The sequence below is a fragment of the Mus caroli genome, chromosome 6 (genome assembly GCF_900094665.2).
Source record: "Mus caroli chromosome 6, CAROLI_EIJ_v1.1, whole genome shotgun sequence".
NCBI classification, from domain to species: domain Eukaryota; kingdom Metazoa; phylum Chordata; class Mammalia; order Rodentia; family Muridae; genus Mus; species Mus caroli.
Genome location: NC_034575.1, coordinates 146,059,027 through 146,077,401, shown reverse-complemented (window position 1 = coordinate 146,077,401; position 18,375 = coordinate 146,059,027). Strand labels below are relative to the sequence as shown.

The following is an 18,375-nucleotide window of genomic DNA, read 5'->3' as shown; positions in this document are numbered from 1 at the left end:
TTTTTTTTTTTTTTTTTAAGTTTTATTGAACACAGAATAGCATGTCTAAAACACCCCCTTCTGTTACAATTGAGGTAGGAAAAAAATGCCATGTATGTGCTAACCAACTGTGTGTGCATGCACATTTATGCTTCCTATGTTTTGTTCCCATTCTTGCTACAACCTGCAGCTCAAACCTAGGTGGAGGCAGCCAGTATTTAAATCCAGGTCTGTCTGCCTTTAGAGATTATTTCCATGGTGCTAGAAATTGAAACCATGTAGGTAAGGCTGGCAAGTGGATTTGCAGATAAAGACTAATGACGGAGTTTGATTCCCAGTACCCAGATAGTGGACAACAGGGGACTGATTCCCAGGTTATCCTGATTTCCACTTGTGAGGCCTTCCCGAGTTGGAGAAACTGCTCAGTTTAAGAGCACTTGTGGTTCTTGCAGAGGATCCAGGTCCATTTCCATCTGTAGCTCCAGTTCCAAGGAATCCTCTTCTGGCATACATGTGTTGCGCATATATGCTGGTAAACCAAAGCCCACTCATGTTGTGTTAGGCACTCTACCACCAAGCTGCACCTGCAGCCCTAAAACCAGACCTCATGGTCCCACACCAAAGCTCATCAGTGTATCCTGGAACATTTATTAATGACCTTGGTTTGGGTATGTTTTAACATTAGCAAATTAAAGAACTCTCATTTAGAAAAAGGTAAAGCCATCTTTCTGTAAATAAAATCCGTATCTTTCGGTCTAAAGATGGCACAGTGGTTAACACACCTCTCTTTGCAGTGGTCACAAGTTTGTTCTACTCACAGATTAGGTAGCTCACAATTGCTTATAACTCCAGCTTCTGAAGGACCTATCAGCCTCTGGCCTCTGTGGGCAGCTGCATTCACATGTTCGGGTCCCCCACAAATCTTTAAAAACTTGTACCCTTGGTTGTATACAGTATTCACTAAAAATCCTCTAAAATGTAAGAAAACAAAACAACAAAAAAACCCTCTTACCTTAAAAAACAAAACAAAGAGCTGGGCATGGTGGCACACGCTTTTAATCCCAGCACTCGGGAGGCAGAGGCAGGTGGATTTCTGAGTTAGAGGCCAGCCTGGTCTACAAAGTAAGATCCAGGACAGCCAGGGCTATACAAGAGAAACCCTGTCTCGGGGAAAAAAAAAAAAAAACAAAACCCTTACCTTCCTTTAACTGGGAGTCCACAAACATCTGAAATTCAGGTATTTTCTCTAATCAATACTAGTAAAACTGTTATGGAAGTTGTCTTTTAGCCAGCAAAAGGGCTAAACTGTTAAGATATTTAACTTTTCTGGCTCACTGACATTAAAATGCCAATAAATTTGCCAGGTGGTGGCAGCACACACCTATAATCCCAGCACTTGAGAGGCAGAGGCAGGATGATCTCTTGTGAGTTCAAGGCCTGCCTAGTCTGTAGAGCAAGTTCCAAGACGGGCAGGGATACACCAAGAAGCCATGTCTTGAAAAAACAAAACAAAAAATTATTTTTAATTTGCTTATAAGTTACTACTATTAAAGCAACTGATATTACATATTTAGTTCCTTTACAAGTCTTGCTTTAGTGTTTGTGTTGAATTTGCTACTTCTAAAAGAGAAAATTATAGTTACGTTTTGTTTTAAAGAAATATCCTGGCAATAAACTACAGGTTCCTAAATTAGATGTGACATTTCAGCATTTTCTCTACTTTTCTGGGAGTTAGAACAGCAGCCCCATTTTTATACCTCATAACTTTTGGGGTTCTCTATTAAGTTCTGGATGTTAAAGAGGCTTTTATTTATTTTTAAATTATTTACATTACATCCCAATACCCCTCTCCTCCCTGCTTCCCCTACCCGCGTTCCTCTCCTCTCTGAGAAGGGGAGAGGCTGACTTTTAAGTCTTAAGTTTCTACTAATTTTATTGACCTGTAGGTATTGAATCCCAACCCTGGCAAATTACAGAAATAATGAAGTTCCACTGGTTCAGTTATCGGCAAGGTTAACTAAGCCCTTAACGTACCCATTTCTTTTTCAAAATGAGGTGAACACACGTCTGGGTGGTTCCCCCATTATGGCACAGTGTGGCACGGGAAGAAACATAAGCAACCAGAAAGAAGCTTGCTTCCTTTTTTTAATTCAACATGCTGCTTAAAAAAACTTTAAGTATAAACAAACGTAAACGCCCCTTCCCCGAAATGTCCCTCAAAGTCCACTTCACCCGCTCTGCTTGGCCGCCAGCCTCTTGTCTCTCTCTTCGGCGATGGTGAGGCGGATTCCTTTTCCCCGGGGAAGGGAGATCCACGGCTTGTTGCCCTTCCCGATCACGAAGATGTTGGAGAGGCGGGTAGCGAAGCCATTGCCGTTGGCATCTTTCACGTGGACCACGTCAAAGGAGCCGGGGTGGCGCTCGCGGTTGGTGATGACGCCGATGCGACCCAGGTTGGCGCCTCCGGTTACCATGCACAGGTTGCCGGTATCAAACTTGATGGCATCGGTGATTTTTCCGCTGTCTAGCGAGATCTGCACGGTGTCGTTGACCTTGATGAGCGGGTCAGGGTAGCGGATGGTACGCGCGTCGTGCGTGACGAGGTGCGGGATGCCCTTGGTACCCACGAAGACTTTCCTCACCTTGCACAGCTTGTACTTGGCCTCCTCGGGCGTAATGCGGTGTACCGCGAAGCGGCCCTTGGTGTCGTAGACAAGGCGGAAGTTCTCGCCGCTCTTGTCGATGCTGATGACATCCATGAAGCCCGCTGGGTAGGCCACATCGGTTCTGACCTTGCCGTCGACCTTAATGAGCCGCTGCATGCAGATCTTCTTCACCTCGTCGCCGGTCAGGGCGTACTTGAGCCTGTTCCTCAGGAAGATGGCGAGCGGCAGGCACTCCCGCAGGCGGTGCGGGCCGGCAGACGGACGGGGCGCGAACACGCCGGTCAGTTTGTCCAGCATCCAGTGGCGTGGGGCCGCCACACGCTTCAGGTGTTTCTTGGGACCACGAGCCATGGCGGAGGAGCAAGCGGAAACACGCCCTTCTCCTTCCCAGAGCACAAGCGGAGTGAGGCGAGCTGCGCGCGCAGCCGAGAAACCCCGCCCATCCGGGTCCTTTCCAGTAGGCGGGACTTCCTAGCGCCATCTGTTGGAGGGAGGCCAGAGGAGCGGACTCTGAGTTAAGGGGCTTTTCTGCCTGGACTCTGGATGAAAAACATGAGGAGCTACCTGCCTTCAGGGAAAGTGCAGTCTGTAAGATCAACAAAATTCACTTGAAGACATATTTCATACTATTGTTATTACATTTAGTCCTTTAGTCTGCGCGTGCGCATGAGTGGGTATGGGCTTGCACGTGCGTGTTTGCGTGTACATGCTTAAGTGTGCGTGCGTACCTGTGCGTGCCTATATGCGTAAGTTAGAATGACTCCTAGGAGTTTGTTTTAGCTAGTGTATGGGGTCTGGGAATTGAACTCTGTTCCCTAAGTTTAGAGGCCTGTTTCGTTCTAAGCCATCTCACCAGCCCCTTAGTACTATTTCATAAATGTGTTTAGTTTGTGTCATCTTTCAGGCACCCTCTAGTTCAGTGACTCTCAACCCTTCCTAATGCTGCACCCCCCAACTATAAAATTATTTTTGTTGTTACTTTATAACTGTAATTTTGCTATTGTTATAAATCATAATGTAAATATCTGATATTACAGATATCTGATACGCAGCTCCCGAGGGTCGTGATCCATAGGTTTAGAACCTCTGCTACAGCCAGCCAGCCCCTTATTAAGTGGCCAAAAGGTTCAACAAATCTGTTTCCTCTTCTGTGCAGACAGTTTGGGGCATGAACTATAGTGACAGCAGAGACGGTAAGGTTTTTACACAAATATTAGTACCCTGTTCATCCCTTCCTGTGTGATGCCTGTGATACCTGTCAGGGAATAAGGAACTTGAGAGAGCATCAGATTGTCCAGCAGTGTAGATCTGGATGATCTATATTCCTGGAAGCTGCCATTAATCCTCTTCCTGCTTGGAGGGATCCCAGCCCTCTGTTACCCATGGCTTCCCTGAGGTGGAGACCCTAGTATCTTAGTCAGAGTTTCTATTCCTGGACAAAACATCACGACCAAGAAAGCTACATTAGGACCACACAGAAGTGGCTTGCTCTCTGCCAAAAAATATATAGCAGATTACTTCACTGTTTACTTGAATATGTCCTAGGGTTCCCAGGACACTGTCGGTCATATTTTAGCTGATGCATGCTAGATATCCATAATAGCACCATATTGACTAAACACAAACTGGTCCATTCCACCTTGGGTTCCCAACAATAGCTTATGGGAAAAACTTCAATGAACTTTAAGTATGGCCAGTATTTCAAAATGAAAATGAGTATCTGACACCTTTGTTCACTGATACACAGGTAACTGTGTCACAGTTTGGGTTTGGGAATCTCAGTGTTGTATAATGTTTGGTTTGGGTTGTCTATAGCTAAGATGGATTGTTTAGGTATCATTATGTTTAGCATTTATACATGTGTTGTGTTTTTAAATCTAGACATCAGACTGCTGGTAATTAAGGATGTAGGCTTGGTTCAAACTTGGGTTTTGAAGTATCAGCCAGTCAGCTTTATAGTGCACTAGATCAGACCATTGTATTTCTTGTGTAGAGGATCTTCCATCCCAGTGCTTGTTAAAGACTTAAGTTTCTTCCCTCCCTTTCTTTTTGCTACTTAAACAAAAAAAAACATTTATAGCAAATGCCTTACTGGTTCATCAGGTTAGGTGCGAAGACCTATCAGACAGCCCCAAAGAACAAGTGAGAAAATTCTAGTTTGCATCTGTTCAGAATAGGTTAACCCTACTAGAAAAGTACTTGCTTTGTTTTGTTTTTTTATTGAACTCTTACAGGGAACAGGAAGAGGAGAAAGAGGGAGAAGAAAAGGAAGAACAACTTATGAAGGTCTTAGCAAAACCAAACTAATTTTTTCTTTAAATTCTGTGGAAATTAAGGTTTGGCCTAGCCACTAGCACGTGATTGCACTGCCCAGTTCCAGCTGTGTATGATGTCGTTAGGGATGACTTTCTCTTCTAAGTTTCCCAGGGCTTCTCCAGTTTAGCACTGAAAGCCAAGTGCTAGGCAGATCAGACTAGTCATCATCTTTGAGGACAGTCCAGCCCCATGTATAAAAACCTCCTATGTATGGAAACGTTACACTGGATAACATTCAGAAGACAGTTAGTTTCATGCAATTTAGTATAGAGAGGATACAGTTTGTTAAAAATCAGACCTTGCAATCAGCAGGGTTTATAAAGGTAGCATAGCAATTTAAATGTTTAGAAAGTTAAAACTTGAGCGTGACACAGTAAATGGCACTACACAGAGCATTGGGCTGCCTTCGTGTGATGGCTCGTGCCTTTAATTTTAGCACCCAGAAGACAGAGTCAGGTGGGTCGAGTTCAGGGTTAGTCTGGTTTACAAAAGTGAGGTCTAGGACAGCCAGACAAAAGGATTGTTTCTCATGAGAACAAAGGAAAGAAAGAAAGGAAAGGCATTGAGCTGAATGTGTAAGAGAAACACCTCTGAAGGAGGGGGAAAAACAGTGCTATTCTTTGTTTGGTAACTTTACCCATGGCCCAGTGACTGGAAATTTAGTGATGGCATGTGATACTAGTCTTTTCAGCAAATGAAAGCTGCTTCCAAGAGGATGAAAGCTAGACTAAACAAGTCTCTGTGTAAAAAGTCATTACTACACCAGGAGTATTAACCAGTAAGAGACCAGGGCCTCTGCTACATATAAGCATCTCTTCATAAAAGAGCAAGCTGCAACCATGAGGCATGGGTGCCACATGATGTTTAGGTCCGTGGCACCTTTTGCATATTTTGAGGGCATTAGGAAAAGGTCCCCCTTCCTCACAAAAGTCAGTGGGCATCTGAGCACACAGATTGATGAACTAGCATGGGCCACCTCAGTACCTCAGTAGCTCCTCCTCAACCCGCATCCTTGCATGTGCACAGTCTATTCATTGCATGCCCTTATGTGTCCATGGTGAATTCACAGAGTACCATGAAAATAGAATAAATGTTTAGCTTCTAGGAAAACACTCTTTTGTTTCTCTCCCCTTCCAACAATGCTGGAAATGATAGTCCTCAATAGACAGCGAGTCCTTACAGTATTTACCCATCTATTAGGGGTGGGATTAAGTTGGCCTATTCCACATTGATAACTTTCTGTAAGTAGTGTGGGCTTCTCGAGACATCTGTGTTGGCTGCAGACCATGTAGATTACCATGTAGCTAGGGCATGTTTTGCTCAGGGAAACCCAGACTACCTAATGTCCTGCTTGGCTTACTAGTGAACTCAACACATGAAGCCATGGAAGAGGCTTTGAGTTTGCTGTCAAGTATGGTGGGTGAGGTACGGAGGGCTTAGAGGAGCTCTAATTGAAAGCACAATTGGAAAAGTTGGTTTGGTAATGGTTGGGTGAGACTTTCTTCTCTCTCTGCCCTAAATGTAAGCAGACTGTTTGAGACTGGCTTACAAGTTCAGAGGTTCAGTCTATTACTATCAAGGCAGGAGCATGGCAGCATCCAGGCAGGCATGGTGCAGGCAAAGCTCTTCTACATCTTCATCTGGAGACTGCTAGTGGAAGACTGACTTTGAGGTATTAGGACTAGGGTATTAAAACCCACTCTCACAGTGACACACCTACTCCAACAAGGCCACACCTCCAATAGTGCCACTTCCCAGGCCAAGCATATACAAACCATCAGACTGGCTGTTGATCATGTTGAAACTCTTAGAGAACCATGAACATTGGGTATGTGGGGGAAGTGGAGGATGAGTTTTTTCTCTAACCTGCTGCATGTTCTTAATGGACATGGTCCTCACATGACACCAGGCAAGGACAAGACAGGCCTAGGAGACAAAAATCTTCCAGGTATGTTCACTTTGCCTCAAAGGAAGCTGAGCAAAAGGGCAGCCAAAATCAACATCAGTCATGTAAGGCATTCCACTTCTATCACCTTTTCAGGGCTTGAACCTCCATCTTAGTATCTTTATTCTGATTTTAGGCTCAGTTTTGAGACAGCTGCTGGGGAATTTGTTGTCTGCTCATCCTCAGCCCTGAACTGTTGTCCAGGCACTTCCTCTTGACCCCTCCACACTCATGTCTTCAGTATCTCTCCAGGTTCAGGCCAGGTATTACCTCTCCTCTGTAGCTCCTTTCCTTTCCCAGCTCATACTGACTCTTTCTCTGATCTGTAGCCCTTTATCGTGGCTGCTTTCGTGGGTCAGGATGGAAAGCACACAGTGACCCTTCAGGATAGTAAGATAGAGATGGCTAGGAGCCAGTACACAGATTCACATCCTGATTCTGCTGCTGATTGGTTTGCCTCAGTTTCCCTAGTCATACTTGCTTCCTAATTATATGAATGTAGATAAAAAGTGATGTGTTTGGAGCAGTTTCTGGCCCCTGCTGTGTGCTTGGCAAACATTGGCTGTTATTTAAATGTTAGATAATACATTTATTCCTTTCATGTAATGTTTCTAAGACCTGGCTCTGTTCCTGGTACTTTTCCTGTCAAAATGAATATTGTTATGTGAGTAACTTGCCACTCTTCATAATGATGAAGTTGTAGTAGGCTTTCTCTTTATTTCCCGAATTGATCAAGTATGTCATAGTACTCTAAGCTTGAATCTAACTCAGCATGTGTACCTGATGTTTGTTCTCCAGAGGGATGCATCCCAACTTCAGGCAATTTAGGAAGATGGAGATAGTTTAACTGACAGTGATTGGAGGGGCAGCAGACTGTGTGTAGCAAAGGCACAAGCTGGATTTGTATTCTGCCTCTCATTTTTTTTACTTCTTGTCAGAACTTAGGACAAAGTACTGGGCCATGAATGCCACAATTTTCTCTTACAAAAGAGAAATATTAATAGTGTCCATCTTGTGGGAACATGCTCACGGTCACATGAAATAGCTTAGGATACACGGTAGACAGTCACTAAATGGTAACCAAAGGTACACTTTGCTGGTTTGCCCAGACAGCACTAATATTGTATTTTCCTCACTAGCTTAACTGTATCCATCACAAGTTTCTTAGTAAGCTTCAGAATTATTACAGTGTAGTTGGCAGTGAGTTTTTTCTTTTTTCTTAGTGCTAGGGTTTATCTGCAAAGGTGGTATATATTTGCATGTAACTGTGATCTCATTGCACAAATTCTTTACTATACCTGGGGGTTACTAGTGTGGATGGATGGAAATGAAGAGAAACAGGGAGTATGTGGTGAGAGAGAACTGGTGGTCACAGCAGAGAACACATGATGTCATTGGAAGGCATTGTACTATCACAGAACTCCATTCGAGACTGAGGCTGTTCTTGTGGCATGAAGCTGTCATCTGGAGTGGCAACCTCAAGGACCTCTCAGGAGCTAACAGTTAGAATGGATAGCAACAAGCTCCTCGATACATACGTGCTATACTAAAAATACATTTTATCGACCCTATCAGAAGAAATTCTTAATAGTTGAGACTTTGTGTGTGTGTGTGTGTCTGTAATATGCATGTTCTTAATTACTAAGCCATCTCTCCACCTTCCAAAGATTCATATTTTGGAAATTTTAATGCTCTCATCAGTAAAAATCTATTGTGTTTTTCAAGTTAATTTTCAGTTCATAAAAGATTGAAACTCATTAAGATATTTAACACCCACATGTTATCTCACTCTTGTCTCACTGGTTCTTGTGATAATAGCATGTGAATATTTTATCTGCTCTTCAATCCCATGTTGCAGAATTTCCAAGCTAATCCTGGTCTGATTTCTGGTGCTCATCATCTCTCCTCTAATCACCCTCAACATGGGCCTGCATCAACACCCAGCGATGCCAATGGGCTGCTGGAGTAGCAGTTGTCCCTTTATGACTCTTTTCTGTTACAAAAACAAACATAGCCTCTTCATGGTGGTGCTTACCTATAATCTTAGCACTCAGGAGTCAGGGGCAGGAGAATCAGGAGTTCAAGGCCAGTCTTGGCTACATTGTGAGCTTGAAACTAGCCTAGGCTACTTGAGACCTTGTCTCATTTCCCCCAACCCACACCCCTCCAACATAAAACCTCTGACAACAGCAAACCCAGACTTCACCATGGTTGCCTCAACCTGTCTTGCCAGTACTCTGCCTGCACTACCTTCTAGCCATGGTTGACTTTTCTGTCTTCTCTCCTCCTGGGTATCAGCTATATTTTCCATTGTGTACCCTAATCTACTCTGCTGCTGCTGGTTGTTCATCTCTGAAAGGCTAGCTGGTTTGACATCTCATGGCTCAGTGACCTTGTCAGCCAGCCTCCTCTCCTGTCACTGTTTCCCACTTGGATGTTCTGAGTCACCTTTGTACATAAGGAAAGCATAAAGCTTAGACCTCAGCAACCCTTAATATATTGGCTTTTGAGGGATGCTCATTAAAAGGTCTTCCAGAACTTGGAATCATATGTATGGAAAATCTTAGTAGACCTACCAAATCATAAAATGATAATTATAAAATGATAAACTATACTAATTAATTAGTATTTGAGTCCCAGTACCCAAATTTAGGTGAGCCTTATGCTGTAGAAGCATTAAAAAATGGAGGTTTAGGGGGGTTGGTGTTGTTAGAGCTTCTTAGGCAGGTTTTATAACATGGTTCAGGCCATTAGACTCACAGCAATCCTCCTGCCTCAGTTTCCTGAGTGCGGGGATTACAGGTATGAGCCACTACACCCAGCTATTGATGCTTCTGTAAAAGAGGCTCTGGTGAGCTCACCTCTCCAGAGCACAAAGAACATCATCAGATGCCAGTGTTGGTGCTGATCTTGGTCTTTGCAGGCTGCATGAAGAAAAAACAGGATTTTTGTTCTTCATAAACTATCCAGTCTGTGGTTTTGTTTTGGGGTTTGTTTGTTTGTTTTCACATACAGACTAAGACTAAAAGTATAATGCCATTAACATCCATAAATGCCCGTTAACAATACAGAACTTACAACAGGGTCCCAGTTAACTGTGATATGAGGAGGAAGCCATCAACAGTTAGGGCTAATTAACCTTGCATTGACATTGTTTAGACATTGTGAACTAAAGTCCTGGGGGTGGATGGAAAGCTGTATCTGTGTACATTGTACAAGGCTGATTGGATGACTAAAAGCTTTGGTGACTGTGGACAGCTTGAATGTTACAGATCCAAAGGCTAAATTATTTAGGGCTATATTTAGTCTTCGAAATCACAGTTAATCACTCACCTCTGTGTTTTACCTAAAATCTATTGCGACTATTAGATAAGTCCTTTTTGCAGTGTCCCAACAGACCACTGGTGCAAACCAACTCAAAGGCTAAGCATATTGTCAGACAGCATCCAAGGCCAATAGCAAAGATGTCCCCACTTTGCTGTAATTTGCCTACCTGATGTTTTCTACTAATGTACTTGAAAGATGCTTGGATTTATGATTTTCTTTGTTATGTTAGTATGAAAACTTCACCAAACTGTTACCATATTGGAATATGTTATTTGGGGTAACCAAATGTGACCTAGCCACAGTCACTCATAATTGTCTTTGAGAATTAGTTGTCTCTTATTATTCCTTTTGAGGTAAGCACTGTGATTTTATATCTATGAGACACCCCATATGCAATTAATCTATCTATGTTCATAACCGAGCTTCCTAACATTTGAGGAAGCAAAGTTACCATTTGAAAAGAGGGCAGAGATCTGGCTTTCACCTGTTTAAGATACCCATTGGGTGTCTGCAGGCCCAAGTGAAGGGTCTATGCTTTATTAGCAGGAACAGCCCCTGATCCTGTCATAGCAGGTTAACATGAAAAGAAGGTGGGAACATTCACTACAGTAACTGGCACCTGCCAAGTACTATGGTGGGACTATGGCTGAAAGACAAAACTGAATTTTTATCATTCCTTGTAGAAAGAATTAAAAACCAGGAATGAGGACTGAACTAATTGTAGAGGAAATCTGAAGAGAATCCTTTGACTAAATTAATGAAGCCCAATTTAATTGACTTTTGACATGGAAGGACCATGATCTTCTCCGAGTCAGTTCACCTTTCTTGGTGTGTGTGTGTCCATCCATGCATGAACATGTATGCACATATGTATGGATGCCAGATGTGGACATCAAATATCTTTTCTAGTTTCTCTTTACCTTACTTTATGAGTCAGGGTCTCTGAATGAACCTAGAGCTTGTCTGTTTGGATAGACTCTGGCCAGTGAGCCCCAGAACCTCTGTCTCTAGGATTACACACAAGTGCTACTGTGCTCAGCTCTTTTTATACGTTACAAATTGAACTCAGGTCTTCATACTTCTACAGCCTGAACTTAGTAAAACTATGAAACTACCTGAGTGTTTTGTTCCCTTCTAGTTTGCTTTTGATTTTCATAATGGTTAAGCAAACAGAACGTCTTTCTCCCCTGTGGTCTCCCAGTCTTAGGTCCACTGTTCTGTGTGATAATCTAAGTAAAGGTTTCTTTGTAAGAAAGAGGAAAATTTAAGGGTTTGAAGTTTCTGGAAGAAACATTTACCAGAGCTACAGAGTTGGGTGTGGAAGGTGGATTTGGGTTTCTGGAGGGGCTGAACTTAGAAATGTACCACTGGATTCTCAAAACAGCCCCTACCTCCCATCAGAACCATGGGACTGGGAAAGGCAGCATCCAAACCTGACCCTCTGTGGAGAGGCTTTGCTGCTGACACAGTGAAGAGGAGGAACTTGTGGGTTCAAGGCAGTGCATTAAAGAGGGCTCTAACTTTTTTTGGTTTATGGTTAGCTTATAATCTTTTCAAATGTAAGCAATGTCTTTGCTATATTTTAGAAAAGTGAGAAAAAAAATTTTCTTTCAAGGAAAACTGTTTTGGGATTGTCATTCCAAAAGATCTGACTTTAACTTCTATCTGCCCTCGGAATATGTAATTCTTCACCAATGTCCTTTATTGTTTTGAATGTGAAATGGAAATTAAGTTAGTGTGGTTGATAATTCTGGAGGTATTTGTGGTGGTGTATGTAAGTGATTGGTGTACTGCTGAACAGTGACTTTTAGCTGCTTGTCTTAGGGTTTCACTGCTATGAAGAGACTCCATGAACACAGCAACTCTTATAAAGGAAAACATTTAATTGGGGCTACCTTACAATTCAAAGGTTTAGTCCATTATCATCATGGTTGGAACTATCATGGTATGCAGGCAGACATGGTGCTGGAGAGGTAGCTTAGAGTTCTACATCTGGATTGGTAGGCAATAGGAAGTAAATGCCACCCTAGACCTGGCTTGAGCCTCCAAGCCTGGGCCTTATTGACACACTTTCTCTGACAATGCCACACCCACTCTGACAAGGGCACACCTCTTAATAGTGCACTCTCTATGGACCTATGGGGGCCATTTTTATTCAGACTACCACACAGCTGGTTTCACCATCTGTAGCTGACACTTAGGCAAAGATTTTGTGGTTTTGTGGTTTACAGATTCTGAGAAAAGCTGGAGAATCTTAACTAATATAATGTCCATTTTAGTCGTCAGTGTCCTCAAAAGGGAAACAGGGCTATTCAGACAGTTGTCATCCTTCACCCTGCTGTCTACATCTCAAATCAAAACATTTCAAACTCCAGTCTAGTGCTGGAGAATAAGAAAAATAAAAATGGAGAGGTTGAGAGGTGGAAAAGGAAGGACTTTTAGACTACTACTTGGGTTACTAGGCTTTATTGATCTTAAAGTGTGTGTGAAAGAAAATCTATTCATATAATACTTGTGAAGCATGGGAAGGAAGACTGTCTTTAAGGTCGGACAGGTCTGTTGAGATATGTTCAGGAATTACTACAAAGGCATTTTGTAGTAAGAAAGAGGGCTTGAGTTTAACCCTGACTATAGCTGTGAGTGGAAATTTATAGCCAAGAGCAGAGCTCATAGTAAGGATTGGGATTAGAAAGCCCCTGTACGAAAACCTTGTACATAAAGAATTCTGTCTAAATGAAATATGGGCTGTGGCTGAAGACTGGCCAGGGTAGCCAGGTATCACCTGGTGGAGAATGAAGAACCAGGTTACAAGGGTGAGTAAATATACCCAGGGTTGTCTAGTCCAGTTTCCTGTTACTATGGTAAAAACACTCACCAAAACCCATTTGAGAAGGAAAGGGTATATTTGGCTTATACCTTAGAGTCCATCATTAGGAAAACAGGGCAGAAATCTAGAGGCAGGAACTGGATCAGAGACCATGGAGAATGTTGCTTACTGTCTTGTTCTCCATGGCTTTCTCAACTACTTTTCTTATGCCTTCCAGGACCACCTGTCTAAGAGTAGCATCACCCATAGTGGAATGTGCCCTCTCACATCAATAGTTAAGACAATGCCCACAGCATTCCCATAGACTAATCTATGGTGGTGCTTCCCTAACTGAGGTTCCCTCCTCCAAGGTTCCCTCAGTTGACAAGAACTAACCAGCACTAAGCGAGAGGAGATATTGGAAAACTGACATAGCAGGGTTCTTGCTGAAAGTGTAACTTATTAAAAAAGTACTCAGATGGACGTAGAAGAAAGTTCTGACTCTAATCATACTGAAGAATTGTTATCCTTGCTGATATCTACTGGCATGGAAACTGCATTAACTAAGGTTGGTTACTAAGGATACAGCACATACTCTGTATCACTCAAGATGGTGGGTAGGTGATTTGGTGTTTTTGTTGTTCTGGTCTCTGCTAAAGTCTCCCCCAGGGTTTGAGGGCTGACTAACTGAAGGATGAGTGTTAGTTTTAACACTGAGTATTTAACACAGCTGAGAAGTGGGTGTGTAACTGAACACAGTGGGTCTGAGTCTTAGTAAGCCCAAAGCCAAAAGGAGCACCACCATGAAATAAAAGATGGAAGGTCATTGTGTGCTGCAGGCAAGGGAAGCAAAGGAATCACTTACAAAGCAACACTCTCTCTAAATGGGAAGCACGGGGATTTCATCAGGAGCCTATACATGTACATGCTCACGCAGAACTGAGCACATTCCTCATCATGCTCAGTTTAAGCTTGTGATTAAGAAGCAAGGACTGTAGAGACATTTTTGGAATGTGCTAAGTTCAAAATCCTGGAGAATGGCAGACAAAAGCATCTCTGAGCATGCTCAGCTTTCAATTTATAGTTTTAGCTGAAAGGAAAGGGAAGGGAAGGGTGTCCTGGACATGCAGTGATGTGCTTGTCTGCCTTCAAAGGTGGCTGCTTCATATAACAGGAGACCTGGGATGTAGGTGGAGCATAGATTAGGGAAATCACTTCAGATAATCTTGATCTTTTGTTTTTATTTTGCATAAATCAAAGCTGTTTAAAATGCTTCATTTGACAATAACAGTCTCTCATGCTGGCACTAAATCATTGTGTACAGCTAAACATTCTAGTTATCTCTTCAAAGTAGAGAATCCACTAGTGTTTTCTTCATGAATGCGGTGGCATCCCTTTTTCTTGATTGGTTACTCTGTGTTTTTTCGGTCATTTGTGATGCCATTAGTTGATGAAGGTATCCAGAAGTTTCAATTTTTTAGGAGCTCTGAGACTATTTACCTAGTTCTTTGATAAAGGAGGAAATGTGAAGCCTGCAGTCTTGATCCAAGCCATGAACACAAAAGGACAGAAGCCCCGATCCGTGGTTCTGAGTGTAGTGCTTTCGTGGTGGCTTGGAATTTGGTGGTGGTGATACTTTCTGTAGCTTTTTAAGGGATGTGAAAATTTCAGGGAAAATTTGACTATATAGCCAGGCTTGGTGGTATACATCTATAATCTCAGTATAATAGAGGCTAGGTTAGGAGGATTGCCATGAGTTTGAGGACAGCCTGGGCTACATACTGAGTACCTGGCCAGCATAACAGATAACTTAGTGACATCCTGTCTCAAAAATAAACAAACACACACTTAAGTAAATAAAGTATTGGTAGTAGCATGCTTTTATGATTGAAATGAATCACTGAGAAATCAGGTTTAAAAAATATTACTTCTAATTTTTTGGTCTCATGGAATTATTGTAAATGGCAAACAAGCTATAAAAATTCATGTCTGGCATGTACTGTTAATTGTGACTATTACTAATGCTGTTGCTATTCTTGGTCATTGTTCAGGCCATAGGGAAAAATCACAAGTCTAATTCTGAGCTGGAGTGGAGGAGGAAATGTAAAGAACAGAGCACATTACACTCCCACCTATTTAACGCTTCTCCAGAAATGGCACCATGTTGTGTGTCTCATTTTGTCATTACTATGGTCCATGCCTTAAAATAGAAATCATGATATCTTGTTTTCCCACCAAGAGTCTCTGTACCATTTCAGGCTTTCGTGAGTTTGGGATGCTATATTTTGAAAGTAAATCATCTGGTACCCTTACCCTATTTTATTTCCTTTTTGTGGAAATAGAATTTCACCAAGACTGTCTGAACTAGAGGACACGTTATAAATACAGTTACTAAAATATCCATTGTAGTAAACCATCAGAAATGATGTACGGCAGCTTTCTCTAAGTGTAACCTCAAGAAAACCCCTAAAGTCTGTGGCTTGTTCTATAGAAAGAAAAGCCACTTCTCATTTTTCCATTGCTAAACAAACCACAGAGGCAGCTTGAGAAATAGAGCCTCCAAGAGCAACTGCCTGGAAAGTTCAGTTACATTCTCACTCTTGCCCTCCTCAGCATCTTTTTATGGCCCCTGTCTGTTTCCTTTAGTTGCCTTCTGTGGGCTACCCTGCATCCTTGAAGAAACAGAAGTGCCAAGGCCTGGTCTTGGTTTAATTTACCTGAAAATGACAGTCACAAGGTGGCAGAGCCCAGAAAAGGATGTGTAGTTCTGTGCTACTGTGCTACTATGGGAATAACAAGCCAGCTGCCCAAACCCAAACATAGGAGCCAAGGACCGCTTCAGTAAATGCACGCACATGTTCCTGGCCTGGCCCATGCCAAACTCTCTGCTGAGGTCCCAGAAGGGAAGGAAGGACTCAGAAGCAGCTCTAGAAGGTGGGTGGGCCTGTCTAGAACTTGTAAGCAGCAAACTCTATTTGATGGCTTCATGCCTGTTCATTTTCTCTATCATCAAGCACTTGGATTGCCAGTTCTGAGTATGCGTCACTTCCAGGAATTTTTATGAACCCAAAAGGGAAGAAAGGGAGCACTGAGGAAAAGAGCTGAGAGGAGAAAGGGAGAGACTTAAGAAGAGAAAGGGACTTTTGGAGGGCACTCATGATAGGTCCCTTTTTGTGAGCACTCCATAGCCTCAGTAATAGTGTCAGGCCTTGGGACCTCCCCTTGAGTTGGATCCCACATTGGGCCTGTCACTGGACCTTCTTTTCCTCAGGTTCCTCTCCATTTCCATCCCTGTAATTCTTTCAGACAGGAACAATTATGGGTCAGAGTTGTGATGGTGGGATGGGAACCCCATCCCTCACTTGATGCCCTGTCTTCCTGCTGGAGGTGAGCTCTCTAAGTTCTCTCTCCCTACTGTCTGGCATTTCATCTAAGGTCCCTTCCCTTGAGTCCTGGGAGTCTCTGACCTCCCAGGTCTCTGGTGCATTCTGGGGGGGGGCGGGGGGGAGGGGCGGTCACCCAACCTCCTATTTCCTGAGGTTGCCTGTTTACATTTTTTCTGCTGGCCCTCAGGGCTTCAATCATTTTCCCTCACCCAATACCAGATAACCAATGCCTCCCCCTCCACTTTCTCTAGCTCCCTTCCCACTTGTGATTGCTTTCTTCTCTCTCCCAAGTGGGATTGAGGCATCCTCGCTTGAGCACTTCAGCTTGTTGAGCTTTTTGAGTTCTGTGGACTGTATCTTGGGTATTCTGTACGGGTTTTTTTGGGCTAACATCCACTTATTAGTGAGTACATACCATGCATTTCCTTTTGGGTCTGTGTTATCTTACTCAGGATGATATTTTTTAGTTCTATCCATTTGCCTGCAAAACTCAGGGTGTTCTCGTTCTTAATAGCTGAGTAGTATTCCATTGTGTAAATAAACCACATTTTCTGTATCCATTCTTCTGTTGTGGAACATCTAGGTTGTTTCCAGCTTCTGGCAATCACAAATAAGACTGCTAAGAACATAGTGGAGAGTGTGCCCCTGTGGCATGGTGGAGCATCTTTTGGGTATATTCCCAAGAGTGGTATAGCTGGATCTTTAGGTAGATCTATTTCCAATTTTCTGAGGAACCTCCAGAATAATTTCCAGACTAGTTGTACCAGTTTGCAATCCCACCAGCAATGGAGGAGTGTTCCTCTTTCTCCACATCCTCTCCAACATGTGTTGTTACCTGCTGTTTTGATCTTAGCCATTCTGATTGGTGTAAGGTGGAATCTCAGGGTCGTTTTGATTTGCATTTCTCTGATCACTAAATCACTTTGAACATTTCTAAAGACTTTGAACATTTCCTTAGGTGCTTCTCAGACATTTGAGATTCCTCAATTTTGAATTCTCTGTTTAGTTCTATACCCCATTTTTGATTGGGTTGTTTGGGTTTTTTTGGTGATTAACTTCTCGAGTTCTTTATATATTTTGGATATTAGCACTCTATCGGATGTGGGGTTAGTAAAGATTTTTTCCCAATCTGTAGGTTGCCAATTTGTCTTATCGACTATGTTCTTTGCCTTACAGAAGCTTTCCAGTTTCATGAGGTCCCATTTATCAATTGTTGATCCTAGAGCATGAGCCACTGAAGTTCTGTTTAGGAAATTTCTCCCTGTACCAATGAGTTCAAGGCTCTTTCCCACTTTCTCTTCTATTAGATGCAGTGTATCTGGTTTTATGTTGAGGTCCTTGATCCACTTGGACTTGAGCTTTGTACAAGGTGGCAAATATACCCATATTTTCATTCTTCTACATACAGACAGCCAATTAGACCAGCACCATTTATTGAAGATGCTTTCTTTGTTCCATTGTATATTTTTGGTGTCTTTGTCAAAGATCAAGTGACTGTAAGTGTGTGGTTTTATTTCTGGGTCTCTAATTCTATTGCGTTGATCAACAAGTCTGTCTCTGTACCAATACCATGCAGTTTTTATCACTATTGCTCTGTAGTAAAGCTTGAGGTTTGGGATGGTGATTTCCCCAGCTCTTCTTCTCTCTTCCAAGTGGGACCAAGGTATCCTCACTTGGGCACTTCAAGCCACAAAAAGGAACCTATCACGATTGCCCTCCAAAAGACCCAACAATCAGCTGAAAGACTCAGATGCAGATATTTGCACCCAACCAATGGACAGAAGCAGCTGACCCCTGTTGTATTAGGGAAGGCTGAAAGAAGCTGCTGGAGGATCAGCAGTCTTAATTTGGACCCCTGAGATTTCTTAAACACTGAACACCAAACAGGCAGCATACACCAGCTGATATGAGGCCCCCAGTACACTTATAGCAGAGGACTTCTGGGTCTGT

The 18,375-nt window shown here is 42.7% G+C and overlaps 2 protein-coding genes across 6 annotated transcripts in view; one reads left to right on the top strand and one right to left on the bottom strand.

Annotated features, from left to right (window-relative positions):
* Positions 1 to 18,375, top strand: part of Tmtc1 (transmembrane O-mannosyltransferase targeting cadherins 1) — a 319,404-nt gene that overhangs the window by 189,981 nt on the left and 111,048 nt on the right. The window lies entirely within an intron of this gene.
* On the bottom strand, positions 2,107 to 3,065 carry LOC110296639 (40S ribosomal protein S4, X isoform-like). Its single transcript, XM_021165353.2, has one exon. The coding sequence runs from the start codon at positions 2,994 to 2,996 to the stop codon at positions 2,208 to 2,210; it is 789 nt and encodes a 262-aa protein (XP_021021012.1). The 5' UTR covers positions 2,997 to 3,065; the 3' UTR covers positions 2,107 to 2,207.

Coding starts and splice junctions, on each gene's coding strand:
- LOC110296639 (XM_021165353.2), bottom strand. CDS start 2,996: ATGGCTCGTGGTCCCAAGAAACACCTGAAGCGTGTGGCGGCCCCACGC.